Source organism: Rhinatrema bivittatum, chromosome 4 (genome assembly GCF_901001135.1).
Source record: "Rhinatrema bivittatum chromosome 4, aRhiBiv1.1, whole genome shotgun sequence".
NCBI classification, from domain to species: Eukaryota; Metazoa; Chordata; class Amphibia; order Gymnophiona; family Rhinatrematidae; genus Rhinatrema; species Rhinatrema bivittatum.
In genome coordinates this window covers 76016628-76038486 of record NC_042618.1, presented here as the reverse complement: position 1 = coordinate 76038486, position 21859 = coordinate 76016628, and the positions used below count along the sequence as shown (strand labels likewise).

At 40.1% G+C, this 21859-nt stretch overlaps 1 protein-coding gene across 4 annotated transcripts in view; it reads right to left on the bottom strand.

The window, feature by feature from the left end:
* The window catches only part of POLE2 (DNA polymerase epsilon 2, accessory subunit), a 194828-nt gene that overhangs the window by 15520 nt on the left and 157449 nt on the right, over positions 1 to 21859 (bottom strand). For all 4 annotated transcript variants that reach the window (XM_029598379.1, XM_029598377.1, XM_029598376.1 and 1 more), the window contains 4 exons: positions 10406 to 10483; positions 8997 to 9105; positions 3643 to 3819; positions 2945 to 3012 (listed from right to left, as the gene is read on the bottom strand). In XM_029598379.1, the coding sequence (XP_029454239.1) occupies positions 2945 to 3012; positions 3643 to 3819; positions 8997 to 9105; positions 10406 to 10483 (432 nt within the window). The remainder of the gene's footprint in view (positions 1 to 2944; positions 3013 to 3642; positions 3820 to 8996; positions 9106 to 10405; positions 10484 to 21859) is intronic.

Sequence of the window (21859 nt, the reverse complement as noted above, 5' to 3'; positions counted from 1 at the left end):
CCCTCCCCTGGCAAACACTCTGCACAGAGTGCCTCACGAGAGAGCCGTGTGCGGGCTGAGCTGCACGCGCAGCATGAGGCAGCCCGTGGCATCGAGAGAGGAAAAGGAAAGACAACGACCACAAATTCCATGAAAAAAACAGTCCCCCCATACCAAAATGCGGCGAAACACCGGGAAGAGAGGGAGGGCTGATCCGCTACTAAAAATGAAAGTAAATAGGAAATCCTCGTTTATGATTTTTTTTTTTTAAACTTGCCTGCAGTGGTCCAGGGTGCTGATCTGTCAGGGTGGAGTGAGCCGGGGTCCCCGGTATCGCACCCTAGCTGCCAAAGTGGAATAATAGGTTCCTCAACCCTGGTTTGCAGCTGCCTCAAGACCAGCAGGGGATGGCCCTCTCAGGACCTGCCGACCCTCTGGGAGGCTGACCATACTGCTACTAAATTTAAACTTCAAAATTTTCTTTGCCTTTTTTTTTTTTCAGCCAAATTAACTAAAGTTAGATCATAAACTATCACCTAACACTGACCAACTGTCCTAAGAAAAAAAATACACTGAACAGACTGTAGGTTTTGCACCTCCACCATCTGCTGGAGACAGAGAAATACTGCCGGACTGTAGATGGCACCATCCTATATAAAGCGGAATTTTGTTTGAAAACATCTGTCTCCATCTGCTAGGGGGGGGGGGGGGGGGCAAAACCCAGGAGTCTGGACTGATCCGGGTACGTACAGGGAAATATTCTATGCTTTTCTACCCAAGGAGTATAAAGAAAAATTCAGACAGTCCTGGATAAGGAGAAATTTCACAGGTGTCACATTGTGTGGCTTGCAACTGGGATGTATCCACAGCAGTGCAGATGGAATAACTGGGCAGACTGGATTGGCTGGATGGTCTCTCTCTGCTCTCATTTACTATGTTAACTCTATTACTATCATGGAGAGCGACAAAGAATTGTAATTTTTGTAAACTACCTGCTAAGGCCAGGCCATGGCTTTCCTTTTCAGTGTTGACCATATCATTGCAGTTATCTTTTTAGTTTGCTTCAATATTGTAATTAAACAAGTCAATAAGGTTAATGACTGTTTGCCAAGTGGATTTTTAGCGTACATTGCTGTAAGCTCATTAGATAAATAAAATACTTATATAAAAAATTATTAAGAGAAGTTAAGTTAGTCTATTTTCCCACTGGACAATTAGAGTATATTACTTCCTGAATACATTCCAGCCTCTGTGCACTGATATTACCATAGCTTGGTTAGCTCATTTCTAGGCTAATAAACTGACCCTGAAATGGGAATTTTATGTTAATCCAATCTTTGTGCTAAAAATGTTTAAATTAGGAGATATGGATTCAGCTGAAATCTAATCAAAACAATCGGTGCAAGTTGTAAATCAAGTAGAGATGTACATAAGGACAGTTTCCTGGAATAATAAGTAAAGATGCTCATTGACACTAACCACTATGTTTCTATAAAGAATATCCTATAAAACTCTCACCCTGATCCATAAGGCCCTCCACAACCAAGACATGCACTGGTTCTCCGATCACCTCAGCTTTCACAATTCAAGCAGACCGATAAGGCAACAACATAGGGCTACCCTCATTACTCCCTCACCCAGACAATCCAAACTTGCTTCCACTAAAGCTCGGGCACTATCTTTAGCTGGGCCTGCTCTTTGGAATAAACTCCCCCCTTATCTACGGCAGGAACCCTGTCCAAAAAAAATTTAAACACAATCTAAAAACCTGCCTCTTCAAGCAAGCTTTTGCTTGATAGCATTTCCATCACGCGTACTACTTATTGTAATTTAACTCTTTATCTAATTATCTAACCATGCCTTTCTTTTGTAAATATCTCCCTCTATATTATATCATATTTCCCTCTCCTTTTGTTAAACTGATGCACATTTGTAATTTAATTGAGGAATCTGTTTGAAATATTATGTTCTCGTTCTTTATTGTATTTTTGGTTCAAGTTTCTCTGTAAAGCGCAGTTTATACACGTTGTTTCTTGTAAACTGATGAGATGTTCCCAACATTCATCGGTATATAAAATCCTCTAAATAAATAAATGTTGTGCTTATAACCTAATCAAAACTATGGAACCCCAAAAGTAAATGACAACCATCAAGAATTACCTAGGGTTCAGAAAACATTGAAAGGCATAACTCTTTGGGTCCACTATCCTGAAATTCAGCAAAGCACTTCAGCAACTTCTATCCACAACTGCCAGACTGCCAACATCAGATCACCATTACCACTTCTGAGCAAGACACCCTTACAAACCCACATCTTAGCCAACAGCCAGCTAAAATGCTCTTTCTTTTTTCCCCTAACTTGACCCACTCAATTGTTCCTCAGTCGCTATGTTATTGTAACTAATTATATTACACACATACTGTGGCTTGCAAAACTATTTGACTACCTAAAATGTCAGCAGATTTGTGTGGATTACAAATGACACACAGATTGTTGCAGACATTATGTTTATTGCAAACCAATAAGCTCTTAAATTACATTTTCAAAGATACAATTCATTTCTCTGTATTTTTTGTAAAATAAAATTAAAAAACTGAAACATGCTTGCATACATTTTCAATCCCTTTAGTTTGTTGGAGTAAGCTTCTACCAGCTTTGTACACTGTTTGGGGAGTGATTTTTGCCCATTCTTCCTGGAAGATTTGCTCCAGGTTGTTCAGGTAGGCTTGATAATGCTTATGGACTGCAATAAACATACTGCCTGGAACAATTTGTGTGTCATTTGTAATCCTCACAAATCTGCTGATTTTTTTAGGGGGGGGGTGTCGAATATTGTTGCAAACCACTGTATATGCACATATACATACACACGCTGTACAATGCACAAGTTTGATGTGGCAGTATATAAAATAAATGACCCACCCCACGAGTATGTCAAAAAAGCAAATGTTAGGACACAGTTACCTGTCCTCTATTGTTTTGTTAGAAGGATAGTACACCTTGAATGAAAATCCACTTCTTGGAAATGAGCCCTGCCATAAAAATATAGAAATGTTTATGTCAAAGAACTTGATTATAATGCTGTATATCATCCCCAATTACTTAGACAATTCTAGTATCTAAAATAATTCTTTCAAGCAAGCATTTCTTATAGATTTAGTCTAAAATGTACTCATAACATAAAATTAATAATCGCAAGAAGTTATAATTTGGAAATACATCCCCATGTGATATTTATCATTTTGTAAGGCAGTTTAGGTGGTTATTTTTTTGAGAATAATGCAACATATAGAATTATCTACTTAAGAATGTATTTCAACTTAGTTGACTCAAACTGTCACATAGGTAGAAAGTAAGCTTTTGAAAGTTGTTTGTAATGATTTGGTATGTGGTGCAAAAGGATATATGCTCCCTCCCCAACTGTTCTCCAAATTCCCAAGAAACCTGGTAGGAATCTGTGCACTCCTGCAATACACCATACCTGATTCTATGGTGTTAACAACTGTTTTGTTTCTGTAAGCATATTGTAGAGATGTGCCAAAAAATTGGGACTACATGTACACAGAAAATTTCCACCTAATCAATATTCTGCTAGGTTAAAATGCCTCATATGATTAACATTACTATTCTTACACTAGTAAAACCCAATAAGCCATGCTTACAGGATTGATGGTAAGGCAGTCAGTGTTGTTGACAGTAAACGGGTCGTATTTGTCTGCAATAACAATCAGATCTGGCACAGGGTACACTCTCAAGGCGTAATCATATGCCCAGTATACAGGGCTGACAAAAAGTGGAAGAGGAGTCAGATGTCCTTGGGATAATATTGTCTTTACAAACTAGAAATAATAATAAAAAAAAAAAAAAGTAAACATTTTGGGCATCATTTTATAAAAACCCACATAAAATTTTAAATCACATGCACCAATTTTCAAAAGGGAAAGTATGCACCTACTTTCCCTTTGAAACTAATCCCACCAAAACTACCTACACATGATTATACTTGCTAATTTGTATGCTTGATATTTTGCAAAAAACTTTACATGCATAATTTTGAAAATGCAAAAGTATGCGCATAAGTGCAAAACCCTCCCCTGTTCACTGCAGATAAACTTATGTGTATACAGGCTATACAAGTATAAGTTTACCCACATATCGGGCAGGCAATTTTATAACAGGTCACTTTCACAGGTAAAGCATTGTTCACTTGCAGAATGCCTTTGAAAATTATTCTCTTTGAGGTCAATATTCAGAAAAGCATCTAAAGGATAACTTATTTGGGATATTCAGCAGGTAGTCTGGGTATATCTACTTGGATATTTTTCAAACCTGACTGGCTACGTTTGAATATAGCCGGTTGGTTTACAGTTATCTAGGTACATGTCCCCAGATAATCAAGCTTAAATGGATTAGAAATAATGTGGGTTAAAGCATCCTCCCAACCTCCTCTGTCCCCCAAAGGATTTAAGACATTTTGGGCCTATGCCCGAGGATCTTTCCCCTCCTCCTGAATTAATCTATAATCTCCAAGCCCCTCTGAAAGCCTGTCTTCCCACCTTCTAGGTGACCCGGAACCTTCATACCCAACCCATCACCCCCTCTAGGCTGCTGGGGGCCAGTGGGATCATCACATTCCAAGTGGTGTCCCAACATTGCTTTGACAGCAACATTGTTACTAGATAAAATGGGCCAGATATTCAAACCTGAGAGTTTGTCTCGCTAATCTCAGGGTTTGTCTGGCTAACCTCAGGGTTTGTCTGGCTAACTCAAAAGTTATCCAGATAAACCCCATTGAATATCTCTGTTTAAATCACTGTTCCATACTACTTCTATAATTTTCTCATTTTAGAACATATATCATTATAATGGATGAAAGCACAGAACTGAGGCAGGCAATTCCCGTTCTCGAGTGCCACAAGTCAGTTGGATTTTCATGAAATCCATACCTAATATTCATTTACATATGCCATCTCTATTGCATGCAAATACATCTCATACATATTCACCGTGGATATACAGACAACCCTTGCGGCACTCAATTACCGGAGTTGCCTATCCCTGTAAGGAAGTAAAATGCTATTACCCCACAAAAATACTCTACATAAAACCCTTCTGAAGGCACAAGAGCAGTTTTAATTGAGCTATTCTTTACCTTCCTAATCAAGGCCTGAGCTTTAGCCTATAGGCAGAGACCCTGGTTTCAAGACATAAACTACAAGCTTTTAACTGAGAAATGACACACTTACTTTGAATTGAAATAATGCAATCACTCTTTTTATGTTTTCTTAAGAAAGTCCTTGTCATCTTTTCAAGTATGAGTTTCTGTATGCTAAAAATACCCTCAATAGTTTGTCATGTTGTTAAATACACAGAAAGATATATGCATATATATTGAACACATGGTAACAGATCAAAAAGGGATTGAGTTAGCAAAAGTTGATACTTGTCCACATTAGTGTCAGTCAACAAGGCTTCTATGAACTGAAATTAGTGCCCTATCTGCTAGCAATGGAACACAAGCACTTGCAGACTTCCAAAACACACACAGGATTTTGTAAATGTTGCATAATCGGCCACATATGCAAATGCAAGAACCTTTGTATAAAAGTGAAATTCTTCACTTCATCCAGGAATTATATCAACATCTTTAGTTTGATAAGAATTTAAAAGATCTTTGAGGGATCAACCATTCTGACTGCTTTTTCTGTATACCAACTTCATTTCTCCCCCACCACCAACCCATGGTTCACTTCAGGACAGACGGAAGGTGTGTAGGTGTGTGTGGTAACAGAAGGTGGTGGTTCCCAGCAGGCTATATGTGAGGGGAGGGGCTGGAGCAGAGACTGAAGGCAGGCAGGCAGGCATCCTGCAGCTTTCTTCAAAAAAGATTTAAGAGGTGTGAAAGTTTTCAGAAACATGGATTCTGTGGCAGATTGTAAATTATGCAGCATCAAGCTAATTATGTGGTTTTCTTGCAGTCGTCTCACAATCACAAGCAGCTAGGGATACTGCCTAAAGGGTTAGAAATACCCTGGACTAATAACTCAGCCTAAATTAGAAATCATATTAAACTGATTTTGCTGAAAACAATGTAGCATTTTCTTTCCAAAGGTCTTCTGAAGAAAGTCTCACCATCCCTCATGTATACATGGGGAAGCTCCAAACATCTGTGTTAAATGTAAATCATAAGGTTATAATGTTGTCTCTTACAATTTAAGCCTTGTACCACACACATACAACTGATGATCTTCATTAAGGATCAATTCCATAACAATTAAGTAATGACAGAAATTAGTAGGGCAGCACATGGAAAAAAAAATAGTTGTGTGTTATGTTGTTTCTTTTCCCATTTATCCAATTAAAGCCAAAGGGGGGGGGGGGGGGGGGGGGGAGTAATGCATGCTATTTTTGCCTATAACACTGGTTTTCTATCTTCACTTTTGCTACTCCTCCCCATTTCCAATGTACTGCCCCATTCCACAACACATCCCCCTACTCAGTCTCCCCATCCCTCAATATACCTATACTTTTAAAACATGAGAATTATTTCCTTAGAAGACTTGCTTTACAATTTCAGAAAGGCTTTAAAGACAATAATGCCAATGGTAATGGAATGTGAGGAGGAGTTCTTCTAATACAATCATGGCCCCTGCTTGGTCACTAGACGTGAACTAGTGTGAGTCTGTGTCTTAAAATGGAGAATCTTACAGCAGTAGTTGATTCACTAAGAGTTTAGAACTGTCATGGAGGTTCTCAATCTCAACACTGGGGATTTTCTAGCAAAGGAAGTTCATATAAAGTTCAAGGGGTGTATATGTAATTTACTGGAGTGACAGGGAAATTCTTCCCCACAAGGGGGATGGTACATACAGAGCACTATAAAATATGCCTCACACAAGGTCTTGCAGAGTTTGGAATTGGAAGTTTGAAGATAAGTGTTCTCACGAGCACTGACAAAAAGGGAGTTGGTTGTGAGTTCCAACTAATGAAGAACTAGCGTTTACTGCATTGAGAAACAATTACCGTATAAGACGACTGGGTGTATAAGACGGCCCCCAACTTTTCCAGTTAAAATATAGAGTTTGGGATATATTCGCTGTATAAGACTACCCTTCTTCCAACGCACATACAAATTGTGGTACCCAGTATACAACAACCAGCCAATCACGGCAAGTGATGTACCTTACCGGCGATTGGCTGGTTGTTGTATACAAATCCTGCTTGGATTGGTCAGCTCTCCCTGCTTGCCCAGCCCTCCCTGTCTCCAAGACTATCAGAGCGGTAACGCATCCCTCTGGCCCACCCTTGTATCCTATTACCGGTACCTCCTCCTCTGCCTCTCAGATCTCGCTCCTGAGGACTGCAGTGAAGCGGCGCAGATGCGCATGTGTGAGATCTGAGAGGCAGGAAGGCGCCCGCAACCGCAAATCGCAGTGAACTTTGCTGCTGGAGCTCCGGCTGCTGCCGCCGCTGTGACTTCGCTTTATAGTCTCCGCCCGGGCCTCCGCAGATAACCCGGGGAAAAGGCAATGGCGGGAGGGAGAGAGTGCGCGCGCTCCGAGGAAAAGGCGACGGCCGGAGTTCACAGCCCAGACCGGAGGCCCTCGCCGCCTCTACCACTGCCGCTGCTGCGTCCGCCGCAGCTCTACCCAGGCATGTGTTACTGACAGAGCGCAACCCCAACTACTTTCCAGCGCCCCGCCCGCCGCCGCCAATCCCAGGGCCGCCTGCCCGGGCCCAACCGCGCTTCCCACCAATCGGAGAGAGGGAGAACTGGAAAATACACGCTGACGTGCCTAGAGGGAAGGCGGATGGAGAGCGCGAGGGAAGGGCTGGAATGGAGTCAAAAGGAAGGAAGAACGGGAGGGTGGGGAGTGGAATATCAGGTGAGTGTCTGGGCCATGGGGGAGGGGTGGGGGCAGGACGTGCCTCCCCCTCCCCGAAACGTTCTCTACCTGCTGCTACAAGACCTTTCGAAGAAACAAATAAGGGGAGGGCGGGGGGGGGGGGGGCATTTCTATATGTACTGAAAGAACTTTGTGATGGAAGGTAGGGAAAAGGATTATCTAATTTATTTTATTGCCAAAAGATATGACCTGTCATTCTGAAAAAGGAATCTAATAACTTTGCCGGTAATAGGATACAAAGGCGGGCCAGAGGGATGCGCTACCACTCTGATAGTCTTGGAGACAGGGAGGGCTTATAAATTAATTATACGCCCTATAAGACGACACCCGGCATATAAGACGACCCCCGACTTTTGAGAAGATTTTCAGGGGGTTAAAAACTCGTCTTATACGCCGGAAAATACGGTAAGTGAAAGAAGATGGGAGAAAGGAAGGAATAACCAGAAGTGTTCCTGGCCTCCCTCTCCAGACCTATGGCGTGCCCTTGCCAGGGAAGAGAGCCCTTTCTGGGGATATTTTCAGAAGTGAGACCTGGAGCACCTGTCTATCAGAACAAGGGGAGGATTCTTGTGGGTCATCTGTGAGTATGAATAATGTGAGAAAAAACTAGAAAGACTAATCTCTCTGTGAACTACACAGAGCCTGGAGAAAATTCTTATGAATTATAAGATCTGAATTTTAAAAAAATAAATTAGATTAATATTGTACTGTATTTTTTCTGACTGGAATTTTTTTTTTTTTTTTTTTTGCTGTGACTGTTTTACACTGTTAAATTGGTTATTTTTCAAAGTAAACTTTTTTTCTGTTTGGAACACCAACCTCTGTGTGGACTGTTTTATTTTTGGAAGGAAACTTTTGTCCAGTTTGGTCTTGCAGGAGGTCCTGCTCCCATTCCACAGGACCCATAGAAACCTTTCCTCCATTCTGGTTGAGTGGTCCAGGGCTCCCAAGAGCTGGGAAAGTAACCCTTGCTGGGGGTAGGTGAGAGGGCTTACACCAGCATATTTAAAAATATGAAATAAGAAGAAACCAGATTGACTGGGGCAGCATGCTCAAACTCAAAAGTTATTTGAGTATTCAATGAGCAAAGCAACATACTTTTTACTTACATGGTTAGGGATATCCAAATTGCTACTTGGAAACCGAACACAATTTCTGCACATTTTATTCACCAGATCTTCACGAAAAACAACCACTTCCTGTGTGCAGTATTGAATTCTGAAATAAAAACACTAAAAGCAATTAAAATTGTATATAGTTTATTCCCACTATAAAATAAAATTCAAGAAAAATGAATTAGGTTGGCATTTCTGTCCTCCTACAATAGCTATCAGGATTTTTTTATTTTTTAATTATGGTTGCTTTTTCTTCCAGTTTATATTATAAAATATTATTGAATGGTGTGAGGTCAATATTCAAAGGCTTTGTGTGGGTAACTAAAGTTACCTGCACAAAAAACAAGATTTTAATATCTTTGCCCAGTCAACTGCATAAATTTTGTGAGCAAAAAAACTCATTGCGAGCACAAAAAGTATATGCGGAAAAAGGGGCATTAATAGAGGCATTCCAGGGGCGGAGCTAAACTTTAGCCGATGAGTGCACATATTGAGTATTCTCTGGCTAAAGATGCATGACAGTTGACCTAACTTTATCTAGGTAAAGTTACTCATGTATATTCAGTGGATGACTTATTCTGTAAATCCCATTGAATATCCATGAAAAATTATGCATACAACTTTACCCGGATAAAATCTGCCACTTGCTGGCTCTCTGAATATTGTCCACTCTACATATAGCTTTACAAATTTACTACTATTTCATTTGCAGAATTTAACTTTTTCAACACTGGCTCCAATGTTTCATTCTCATTTATGTAGATGGGAAAAGTTGAAAAAGAAATGCTAATTACTGAACTGAATATTCTCTGAAAAGAAAAAACAAAACAAAACAGGGAAACATTTTCCTTAAGATCCTCTTCACCTAGCATGGAGATGGCACGGCTCCTTTAAATTGGTCCTCTGTTTGTTCATACCTATCCCTGCAATCTTACCTTGATAAGTGCTACAAACACTGAAAGAGGAGGTACAGAGTACTCCCAGAGAACATTTGGGAGAAAGCCCAGTCTGGAGCTGCTCATTCACTGTTCCCAGTATATGAAATACATTAACATTATAAAGATGCTGATGCTTAGAAGAGTTACATAAAGTTTTTTTCCATTAGAACAGTACCATTAGCTAATATTTTTTAAAGGTAATTCAAGTAGCTTTTCTAACAAAATCATTAGGATTCTCTTTGTCTACCTGCTTATTTTATTAGTTTTTAAATCTCTTTCTATTGCACCACTCCCACTGTTAAGAATCCAAATATGTTGACATAAAGAATGAATACTAAAGCCACATGGGAACGGAGACCAAGAGAAAACCAAAAGAGGAAAAACTAGGAAACAAAATAGATAAGTTTATCTTTCCAATACTCCAGCTAGTATTACTGCTTTAACAGAGTAACTCCCATACCATACCTGCAAGGATTTGTAGTGAACATGGAGAAAGGTACTCGCTGCCTGAATTCATCAGTGATGGTCTCAGCTAGGGGAGGCCTAAAATACAGATTAGATACATTTGAACTATGCACAACTCCTCTAAAGCAGTGTGTGTGTGTATTACAGTATGAGTATGCTGCAAACAGAGTCACATCAGACATGCTATACAGAGTAACAAATGATGTAATCTGGGTCAGCCTAGATGTAATCTGGGCCAGCCTGGTATGCACTGCCATGTGGAGGACTTAGATTTGATTCCTAGGCCAGGCTTCTGCTGCCCAGGGGCTAGGACTGTGACCACAATGACAAGACTGAGTTGGGTGGAGTATACAAAACTAGGGGGAAAATACCCAGGTAGGTGAGAATGAAGGCCCATGGGCAATGCCCAATAGAAGCTGATTACATTTATAGACCACCTTCTTCAGAAACACTCATACACATAGAAGAGCTAAGAACTAGAATATTTAACACCTCAGTCCTTTGATTTTAATGTATTGTTCTCTGCCTTATTTTTTAGACAAGATTAGCAATTGCCTTTATTTATATGCTTAAAGTTGAACTCAGTTCTGTTCTTTTACTAATTATTTAGATCAAGTGTTCTGATTTGTTCCATGTAAACTGCCCCCGGCAGCTTTGTTCTTTTACTATTTATTTAGATCAAGTGTTCTGATTTGTTCCAAGATTTGTTCCATGTAAACTGCCCCCGGCAGTAGTTCTTACTGTTATTTGTAAACCGGAGTGATATGTATTGTATACAGGAACTCCCGGTATATAAAAACTATAAATAAATAAATAAATAAATAAATAAGGTTTTCAGTGGGGTTTTGCACATAATGTAATTGCATGTATTCATGTATCCCTGATTTACATGCGGAGGAAGCTATTTTATAAAGTTTGCACATATACAGTTTTGAAAATACTTGTGTGCTTACTTGGAGACATCAGTTCACCCAGACCTCCAATTAAACTAGACAGTCTAGCATTTCACTCTGAAAACCCCCAGTTCACCCAGACTTCCCATTCAAAAATTTCAGACAAGTCCGATTTCACTTGCACGTGTCAATTAGTGAGTATAAAAGTGTATGAATAAGTTCAGTAATGTATACGCATCTCTTTCACAAAATAGCCACGTGTACAGAGTCCCACCTCTTTTTTTCATGATAAAATGTATGTCCGAAATGGAAAATATGCACATACTCTCTAGACATTTATAAAATAGCTTTTATTATACGTACGATATATTTTTTTAATGTGCCTAAAATATACACATGTATGTTTATAAAATAGGTAGAGAAAGTATGTGTTTTCTTGCACTGAAAATATTTGTGCATACTGAAACATATGCAAATACTTTTGAAGCAGAAATCCATGGTATTTTATAAACTGCACAACTCCTGCCACACAGTTTATAAAATACTAGCATTAATTTCCATGCATCCACTTATGTGCGTAAACTCTGTACTGCAGATAGGTTTGAAAGTTAGGCTTATAGGGAGCTACTTTCAAAACTATGTGGATAGCTGCAGAACCCAAGGTTAGTTTTACCTGTGGATTTTGCATCATTTCTTACAAGGAAAAGAACATGTTTATTTCCTCTTTGAAAACTGCCTATGGAAAAATACTCTCAGAGGTCTGCACCTGCTTTTCTGCAGGTACATTTCTCCCTGTAAAAAAGGTACACACTTTTGAAAATGCAAAACTATGCATGTTGCTGCTAATCTCACCTCGGAGTCCATCTGCTTTTCCCCCACAGGTAGAAGATGGAGAAATTACTACTTACCTGATAATTTCCTTTCCTCTAAAGAAGGCAGGTCAAGCCACACCAATGGGTATGCACTCCTACTAGCAGATGGAGATGGAGTAAGTCTGACTTGCTGACATCACTGATACATAGCCCTGCTTAGACATCAGCATGCCAGTATCTATAGAAAAGCCAAACTGTGGACAAATTGATTATACTTGAACATGACTATTAACAGTCAACCACTAATGCTTCCAACCAACTGAGAAACACTAAGCTCAGCAAAAAAGTTATCAACTAATCTTAGGGGCTGGTTATATCACTTGCTAGTCCTTCAAACGAATTAACAGAAACAACAATCTTCATCGTCCGCATATAAAGGATGAACTAAAAGCAAGTAGGCAGCCGAGAGGGGGTTGTAGATTGGCCTGCCTTCCTTAAAGTAAAGGAAATTATCAGGTAAGTATTAATTTCTCCTTCATCGCACTCAGCCAGGCCAATCCATACTAGTGGGATGAACCAAAGCTATTCCTGAAAAGTGCGAAAGCCACATTCCCCTAAACCCCAATGTATAAGTGGTACTGCTTGGAGAAAGTGTGTAAGGAGGACCACATTGCTGCTTATCAAATCTCAACAGGAGATGACCAAAGCTCCCCCCACGAAACCCTACCTATCATTGGCCATGGTGGGTAGGCATATAATACCCAACTTTGTGGCCAAACCTGAACGACAGCATTGATACCCAGCACTCTAGGATCCCTTCTGTGACTAAAGAACAGTGGTACCTTCACATTGTTGAAGCTCGCCAGTAAATCCACCTGTTATGAGTTGAAAGGCCTTGTCTGACAGCTCCCACTCTCCTAGGTTTAAGACCTGCCTGCAGAGGAAGTCTGCCCTTACATTGTCCTTCCCGGCAACATGGGTGGCGGATGTGTCCTGGAGATGTTGTTCTGCCCACACCATGAGCGCTTCTACCTCTAACACCTGTTGGCTTCTAGTTCTGCCTTGATTATTGATGTAGACCACTATAAAACTATAGTTTCAAACGCATGTATGATTGGATTTGTAATACTCAAACGGTTCCAATTACTAGAACGTTTCACAAGATTTGGTGAAATTGGAACAGCAATATCACAGTTATTTTTCCAATATTAGAAAAGTAGAGAGAGAGGTGATCGATATGCTACATCTTGATATGATTATAGTAATCAAACCAGCAGATAAAGGAGGTTCTATAGTCATCATGGATCGTTTGAAGTATACAGCTGAAATTCAGAAACAACTATCAAATACCACTTTTTATAGACAATTAGACAAAGATCTGACCAATGAAATTAAGCTAGAAATTGATTCTATCATATCAGTAGCCAAAGCAGCAGGTTCTTACCAATAAAGAAATAGATTTTTTGACCACCTAGTACCCTATTATGCCCACTATATATATATATATATATATATATATATATATTACCTAAGATACATAAATCCTTATCACCACCACTGGGTAGGCCCATTATATTGGCAATTGGCTCCTTATTAGAACCTCTCTCCATTTTTATTGATCAATTCCTCAGACCGTTCCTAAGATCCCATCATATGTTAAGGATTCTGCAGATATTACAACTTTAGAAAATGTTCATATTACTGAAGATGACATCTTGCTAGTTAGTTTAGACGTAGAATCACTTTATACTAATATTCCACAAACTGGAGCACTTTAAATTGTTGAAGAAACTCTACAGACTAGAATGCTGCATAAATGCATTCTAACATTTTATCATAGAATTAACTAAGATTGCTTTAACTAAGAATTTTTTCAAATTTGATATACATTTACACACAATTTAAGGGTGTGGCCATGGGAGTCACTATGGCACCATCCATAGCTAACCTCTATGTTGCAAAATTTGAAGAAAAATATTTGCAAATTCATTAATTTTCTGATAATATTCAGTTATGGCATAGATGCATAGATGTTTTTGTAATATGGAAAGGTGATGACGACCAATTAAATTGGTTCCACATATGGTTGAATAGTCTGGATGTAAACCTTAAATTGAATATGATTTTTGATAGGGTAAGGAGTCCATTTTTAGACATTTTGATCACCATTAGTAAAGGAAGATTCTATATGGATATATATTGTAAACCCACCGATACCAATAAACTGTTAGATTACAACAGCTTGTCACGGTAGAGCTCTTATAAATAACCTCCCGTACTCACAATTTCTCAGACTAAGTAGATTATGTACAGATAAGACTTTCACATTAAGATTAGCAGAGATGAAATCAAGGTTTGTAAAAAGAAATTATCCAGAAAGATATGATTTGGGCTATAAATGTGCACTGGAACACAACAGACAAGATCTACTTAACCTAAATAGAGAGATCAAACCAATACAGTTGTTTGCCCCTCACTTTTACTATCACGTCTATATTAGTAAGGTTTTAAAGAAACATCGGCAATATTAGAGTCTTACATGTTTCAATGACAAAAGACTCAATTTCTAACAAATGTGAAAAAAATCTTAAAGACATGCTTGCCCCATATGCACTTCCACAAAGAACCATAAAAGATATAAGACCATCAGGACACTGTCCTTGCAGTTCCTGTTCTGTAATTAAGGTGAATCTTAAAACAGACAGCATTAATATTACTGGACAAGAAAAGCCCTTCAAACAAAGTTTCACTAATTGTAAGAGCAGTGGCATTATTTTTGCTGCAAGATGCCCCTGTAATACATTATTTTTTTTATAGGAAAGACCATTAGACATTTACATAAAAGATTGAGCACAAAAGTGCAATTAACTGGAGACTTGAAGGCAAACTGCTGGTGGAACACTCTCTCTCTGCTAACCACATTTGAAGATTATAAATTTTGTGTTGTACACAAACCTGTACTTAATTGGAAAGGTGGGAATCTTGATAGTATATTTCTGAAATTAGAACAGAGGTATATTTACAAGTTTAATACTGTAATTCCCTTTGGTCTCAACCAAGAGATTGATTTTTGTTTAAAATTTTTTTTTTTTAATAGATTATGTTTGTGTTTTATTGTTTATTTTGTTAATTAACTAAATTAGATATTGTTTTGCTAATCATGTACAAAAGGTTTGTTTTTGTATACTTTATATGTTCTAATATATATACGCATCACTTATATTGGATCACTTTTGCCGAATTTTTGTGCTGCGGCTCAACTGATTGAGCAATACACATTCTCGTCTTCTATCCGGCCATCTTTTTAATTAATAATATTTTACTTAGTTACATATTCATGTTTATTTTGTATCTTTAAGAGTTTATTTTTACATTTATTTTAATTGGGGTTCGGTCCCCCATGTTTGGCGCGAATTTCAGCCTTAAAGTAGTTCTGGTGTATCAATACTGCCCTTAGTAAGGGAAACACTGTGCCAGGTTAGAAAGGAGAAAAGCTTGAAGGTAAATCCGTGGCTTAACTTATGCCTTTTTTTTTTGCTGCTTTCACATTTGTTTGGTTTCCGCGATAGCATCACCCATTTGTATGAAACAATATAAAGGTTTAACAGTGGCTGAATTCTACTATTGCTATCTTTTTTTTGTTGCCATTACATTGTTTTGTTTTTCCCTGACAGCATTACCTACTTATACATTTTACAATACACTTATTTAGGTATGTATTTGGTTTGTCTCAAATTAGATAATATTTTTTTTCACACTCACATCACTGTTTTCATTTTTTTACTACTTAGATCATTAAGATTGCACTTATTACATTTTTGGTCCATAGCTATTGCACATCATTGCCTCCTCGGCGGCTTTATCGGTTTGTTTGTCAGGTTATCTGTTTTTAAGTTATTATAATCACTCATACTTAAATCCGCGGCTTAACTTCTTATGCTGTTTTTTTCCTGCTTTCATGTTTAGTTTTCCTGATTGCATTACCCATTTGTACTAAGCATTATAAATAACGGGCTTGTGCTGAATGCGCAAAAGCCCCAAATAACGGGGAGGCTCGGAAAGGCCACAGCCCCAACCCCCCATGACGCGCTACTGCTCCCCGATGTCGGCGGTGACATCATCGGACTGCAATGCCACGCAGAGCCGCGGTCTGATGATGTCGCTACACACTTAAAAAGCCCCACTCCAGCCTTTTACGCTGCGCCTCTGAGGAGACCCCTATGCCGTGATTGGTGCCACTGTGCTGAGAATCCCCTGCTACGATCGACATCTCCGCGCCTGCAGCACATGAACCCAGCCCTGAGACCCCCATGCCACAATCGGCACCTGAAAAAAAAAACAAAACCCCTTTCTCCCTCGAAACAAGGAGAGCACCCACAGCTGGCTGGGGGCAGCGTGGAAAACGGAATTTGACTTCACCAGAGCTGAGGAAACCCCACCCCACCGGATAATCGCATGTACCATACAAAAATAAAAAAGGGAATGGCTCCCGGCAGCCCAGGAAGCAAAGAAAAGCCCCGCATACGTGCTTTAGCCTACATACATGGCACTCCGCAGCTCAGAGGTTAAAGCAAGGGGTATTGTTTACAGCAGCATGGGAAAGTACACAACATGTGTGCTCACTTTACATGTGGTTGTGACGGCGGCCTGCGTGGGGGAGGTGCGGCGGGACTGAGTGGCGCTTTTCAAAGGGAATAATTCTCAAGCAGGGGCAACACGCGTTCCCGAGCAGAGGCAGCCTGTGCTGAGCACAAGTGGTGCCGCAAAACACAAAATGGCAGAGCCCGTCCCTACCACACGGTGGACAAATGCAAGGGGCAAATCACCAGCAACAGGGAGCACGGAAACAAGTGGGAGACCGCAGAAGTGACAAAGAATACAGAAGAACGCAGCACTACAGAGACAGGAGGACAGGAAAACCAGCCTGAAGCGGTCGGCATAGAGGAACCGGCAGCCACAGAAACACTGCGACACACCGAGGCACCGGGGCCGTACAACATCCTTCCACAGCAGCTTAACCTGGGTCCAACACCTCAATCTCAGCATACACTTGATGCGCAACCAACCCCTAGCAGTGCCGGACCTTTGGGAGGAGGTCAGGATCCCTCGGCATGATCCCGGGCTGGACCCCAACATGGCCGTCAATGGGGGGGGCAGGTGGTATCGCCTTTCCTGTCTTTCAGAATTGGGCACTTGCGAACCCATTCATGGCCATGCCAAGCAGCTATCACTGGGCACAAGGAAACACAGGATACCTGATATGGTGCCCCAATCTGTATGCCGCCCAAGCGGGTAGTGTAGGATATGCTCCCACAACCCAGCCTTGGGGTGGCTGGAACATCCAGATGCAAACCACGTAGAGCCTCAGGCGGTGGCCACGCCTAACACGACGGAAACAGCAACGAGAGAAGATATTTTACCAGAGGCGCAAGTGATGATATCCCAGGTCAAGTCACATATACCAACGCCAACTGAGGGAATCCCGGAGAGGACACCACAAGAAATAAGACAAGAAGGCGAGAAGACCACAGAGGGACCAGCTATGGAACCGGGAGTTAGTCCAGGAGGGAGAATTGCCTGGGACCTCAAGGGTAAATCAAGGTATAGAGAAGGGTGGAAAAACCGGGAGATTAGTCAAAGGGAAGAAAAAAGTTAAAGCTAAAGACAGATCCGATTCCAGCTCTAATAATTCCTCGGATTCTACCAGTTCGTAATCATCATCGGAAGAAAATCAAGATAAGGCAATGGATGCTGACAAGGGACTCCTTGCATTGACGACCTTATCATAGTTATGGGATAGCATACCAAAGAAATTAAGGAAAAAAAATAAAGAAGTGAACATACATTGATACCTTTAAAATCATGGAGGGTCGGCGGTGAGCCAACGATAAGAAGGGCAACAAACAGCGAGATCACGCACCAGGTGTGGATAAACCTATTACAAGAAATATAGTAGACTGGACGAGGGCCTTCCAGCAGATGACAAGTGTGATAGGACATGACTACCCATCGCAGTATGGTTACATGCTCAACCATGCCGATACAATACTAGATCTAAACTCAACATATAGAGAAAATGTACATTTAATGTATTTAAATACCACCTTTATTGCAATATACTATTACAAACCCTACCTATACATATTAAAACTTTCTTGCACATTCATCACACCCCACACTCACACCAGATAAAAAATCATAACAAAGTTACAATGCACAATACAATATCTAAAAGACCACAACAATCCTGAATTTTAAAGAATTTTTAAACATTTAAATTAACAATGTATTAATTTATATAATCCATATTTTATGTCGTCTTCTCATCCATTTATGCAATTTATACAAACTTAATCATTGATTCCTTTCCCTCAACTGGAATAATGCATTAATATTCGCCGAGATGTTCTCAAACATAATTTGAACTTAAATATTTATTTATTTATTTATTTATTTATTTAATAACTTTTATATACCGGCATTAGTAGGAGACATCATGCCGGTTCACATGACAACAAAAGAATGGAAAATACATTATAACAGGGCGGTGGGTGAGGAATAACAACAACAGAGAAAGGCAAGAAAATATAGGTCTGAAAACTGGTTAACAGTAACAAAATAATAAAAATTCAACAAGTTATAAATTAGAGATGTACTGAACGGATAACAGCACCAGTAGAGTATTTACAAAGTATCAGGGACGATCTGAGGGGAAGCATCTGGGGCAGCGGCTGAGAGGAGAAAGAGGATTAGTCTGGATAGGCTTGCTGGAACAACCATGTTTTTAGTTTCTTTTTAAATTTAATTGGGCAGGATTCTAGACGAAGCATCGTGGGCATGGAGTTCCAGCATGTGGGGCCTGCAATAGAGATAGCTCGTTCCCTAGTTGATGCGAGGTGTGCTGTTTTTAAGGACGGGACATGCAGGGTTCCTTTGTGAACTGTTCTCGTAGGACGATTCAGTGAGACAGCGCTGAATGGAAAGTCCAGCCAGTGGGAATTGTGAGAGAACAGAGATTTGTGTATGGTGGTTAGTGTTTTATAGAGGATTCGAGAGGGGATGGGGAGCCAATGTAGGTCTTTCAAGATAGGAGTGATGTGGTCAGTTTTCCGGGTATTGGTAATGATTCTGGCTGTTGCATTTTGCAACATTTGGAGGGGTTTGATTGTCGCGTAAGGGAGTCCTAGGAATAGAGAATTGCAGTAATCGAGTTTGGATAAGAGGGAAGATTGAGCAACAGTGCGGAAATCTTGGGGGTGTAACAGGGGTTTAAGTTTTTTTAGCACGTTAAGTTTGTAAAAACCGTCTTTCAGAATGGAGCTCACATATTTTTTCATGTTTAGATGATTGTCTAGGTAGATTCCAAGGTCTCTTACACAGGGTTGATTAGTAGTTGGATTGGAAGAAGGGTTGGATGAAGACAGGTGTTTGAGAAGAGGATGAGGAGAGACAAGCAGGAGTTCCGTCTTGTTAGTATTCAGGGCGAGGTGGAGGTTCGTTAGGAGAGCGTTTATAGGGGTGAGACAGGTTTCCCAGTGCTTCAAAGCATCAGAAAAGGAATTATGGATGGGGATAATGATCTGAATGTCGTCTGCATACAGATAGAAGTTAAGTTTGAGCTCGGTTAGGAGGTGGCATAAAGGGGTGAGGTATACATTAAAGAGGGTGGAAGAGAGGGAGGAGCCTTGTGGGACACCTTGTTGCAAGGGGTGAGAGGTGGAGGTTGCATTGCCGATTTTGACTGAGAATTTTCTATTAGATAGATAGGACTTGAGCCATGCTATGGCCAGGCCGGAGATACCAATGCCTTCTAAGCGTGCAAGGAGATGATTGTGGCATATGGTGTCGAAGGCTGCAGATATGTCTAGGAGGGCAAGGAGGTAGCTGTTGCCCTTATCCATTCCTATAAGGAGGTGGTCGGTGAGGGTGAGCAGGAGGGATTCGGTGTTAAGGTGCTTACGGAAGCCGAATTGTGAAGCATGAAGGATATTGTGGTTTTCTAAGTAGTCCATAAGCTGTGAGTTAACTATTCTTTCCATTATCTTGGCGATGAGAGGAAGGTTAGATATGGGGCGGAAATTTGCAGGGTCTTTTGGGTCTAGGGAGGGTTTCTTGAGGAGGGGTTTAACCACTGCATGTTTAAGCATGTTTAAAATTATTGTTCTCTGTATTTCCTGATTCTGACAAATAATTCTCTGTTTCGCCCGATCAATTACGGACTTCCTCAGGGAAATATCGTATTGCTAAAGCATCTTTTTTAAACATCATTCCTCAGCTGTCTCTACAAATATAAAACACATCATAAATAACTCCTTGCTTAAATGAATATTTTGTTCTTATCTAACCTAATATCGTTATGTTCACTCACCCTTTATGGGAGCTTGTATAATCCCTTAGTGTTTCACATAGCGTTACACCACCACTAAGTGAGAAGTAAGACACTTCTTCCATCTTTAATCATGTCTCGTTTCCAAATTATTTCACAATTCATACACAATTTTACAGATAAAGCTCACCTTCTCTCACTCTACCGATCTGAACACCCAACGCTGCACTTACCCGGAAGGGACGTCCACAAGTGTCTCAACATCACATCCTCGTCGTCATGTAAACCAATCACTAACGACTCTTATATATACATGATCAATTACCTAATAATCACTACCTACTGTCTACCACAGTATGTAATCACTAATTCTGCTCACTAACTATGGCGGCAACCCTACATTAAAAGCATACAATGCATGAGTACCAGGTCTCCCCTCCAATATTTAAAGGGGCCAAACCTCCATCTTGAACATACAGATAATGTCCCTATTCACTAAATCTGTTCACTAATAGACTATGGCAGCAATGCTACATTTAAAGAGGCATACAATACACAAATACCAGGTCTCCCCTCTGATATTTAAAGGGACCAAAAACCCTTCTTAAATATACAGATAATGTCCCTCTTCACCACTCTAACATGACAAAATATAATGCCTGAAATAACAATCAAAAGGTTTATACAAGACAAACCTCAACAATCTAAAACGAACGTTAAAGAAAAGCAGACCATTCAATCGGACCATTTAATCCTGTTGGAACTGTGGTGTTCCAATAAAAGATGTAACGTTGCTCCAAATGTCTTAATATGGAAGACAGATCCCCTCCATTTCTTAACTGCACCCTACGAATTACAAAATTTTTTAATTCTTCCAATATTTGCTGCTGCTTAATCCAATGCTCAACTAATGGGGCATTCTCTATCATGTATCTAATATGGCTTTTATGTTCTCTTATCCTAAGTCTGATAGGTCTAACTATCTGACCAATATAAATCAGCTCACAAGGACAAACTACCACGTATATAACCCCCTCTGAATTACACGTAAATCATCAGAAATCTCATATCTCCAACCTAATGTCGGGTGCTGGAATGACTATCTCCAATACATGTGCACATATGGAACACGACCCACATGCTACTTGACCTTTAACCATATCATGTAACTCTAACCCATCACTTCGCTGTCGCAAATTATCTCCTAAACTCCTGCTTTTAATAGCAAAAATGGGGGGTTCCATAAAATTTGGTAATGAAGATAGCAAATGTTGCTTACCTGTAACAGGTGTTCTCACAGGACAGCAGGATGTTAGTCCTCACATATGGGTGACATCGCAGGATGGAGCCCAATCACGAACACTTCTGTCAAAGTTTGCAGAACTTTGACTGGCCCCTACTGGGCATGCCCAGCATGGCACTA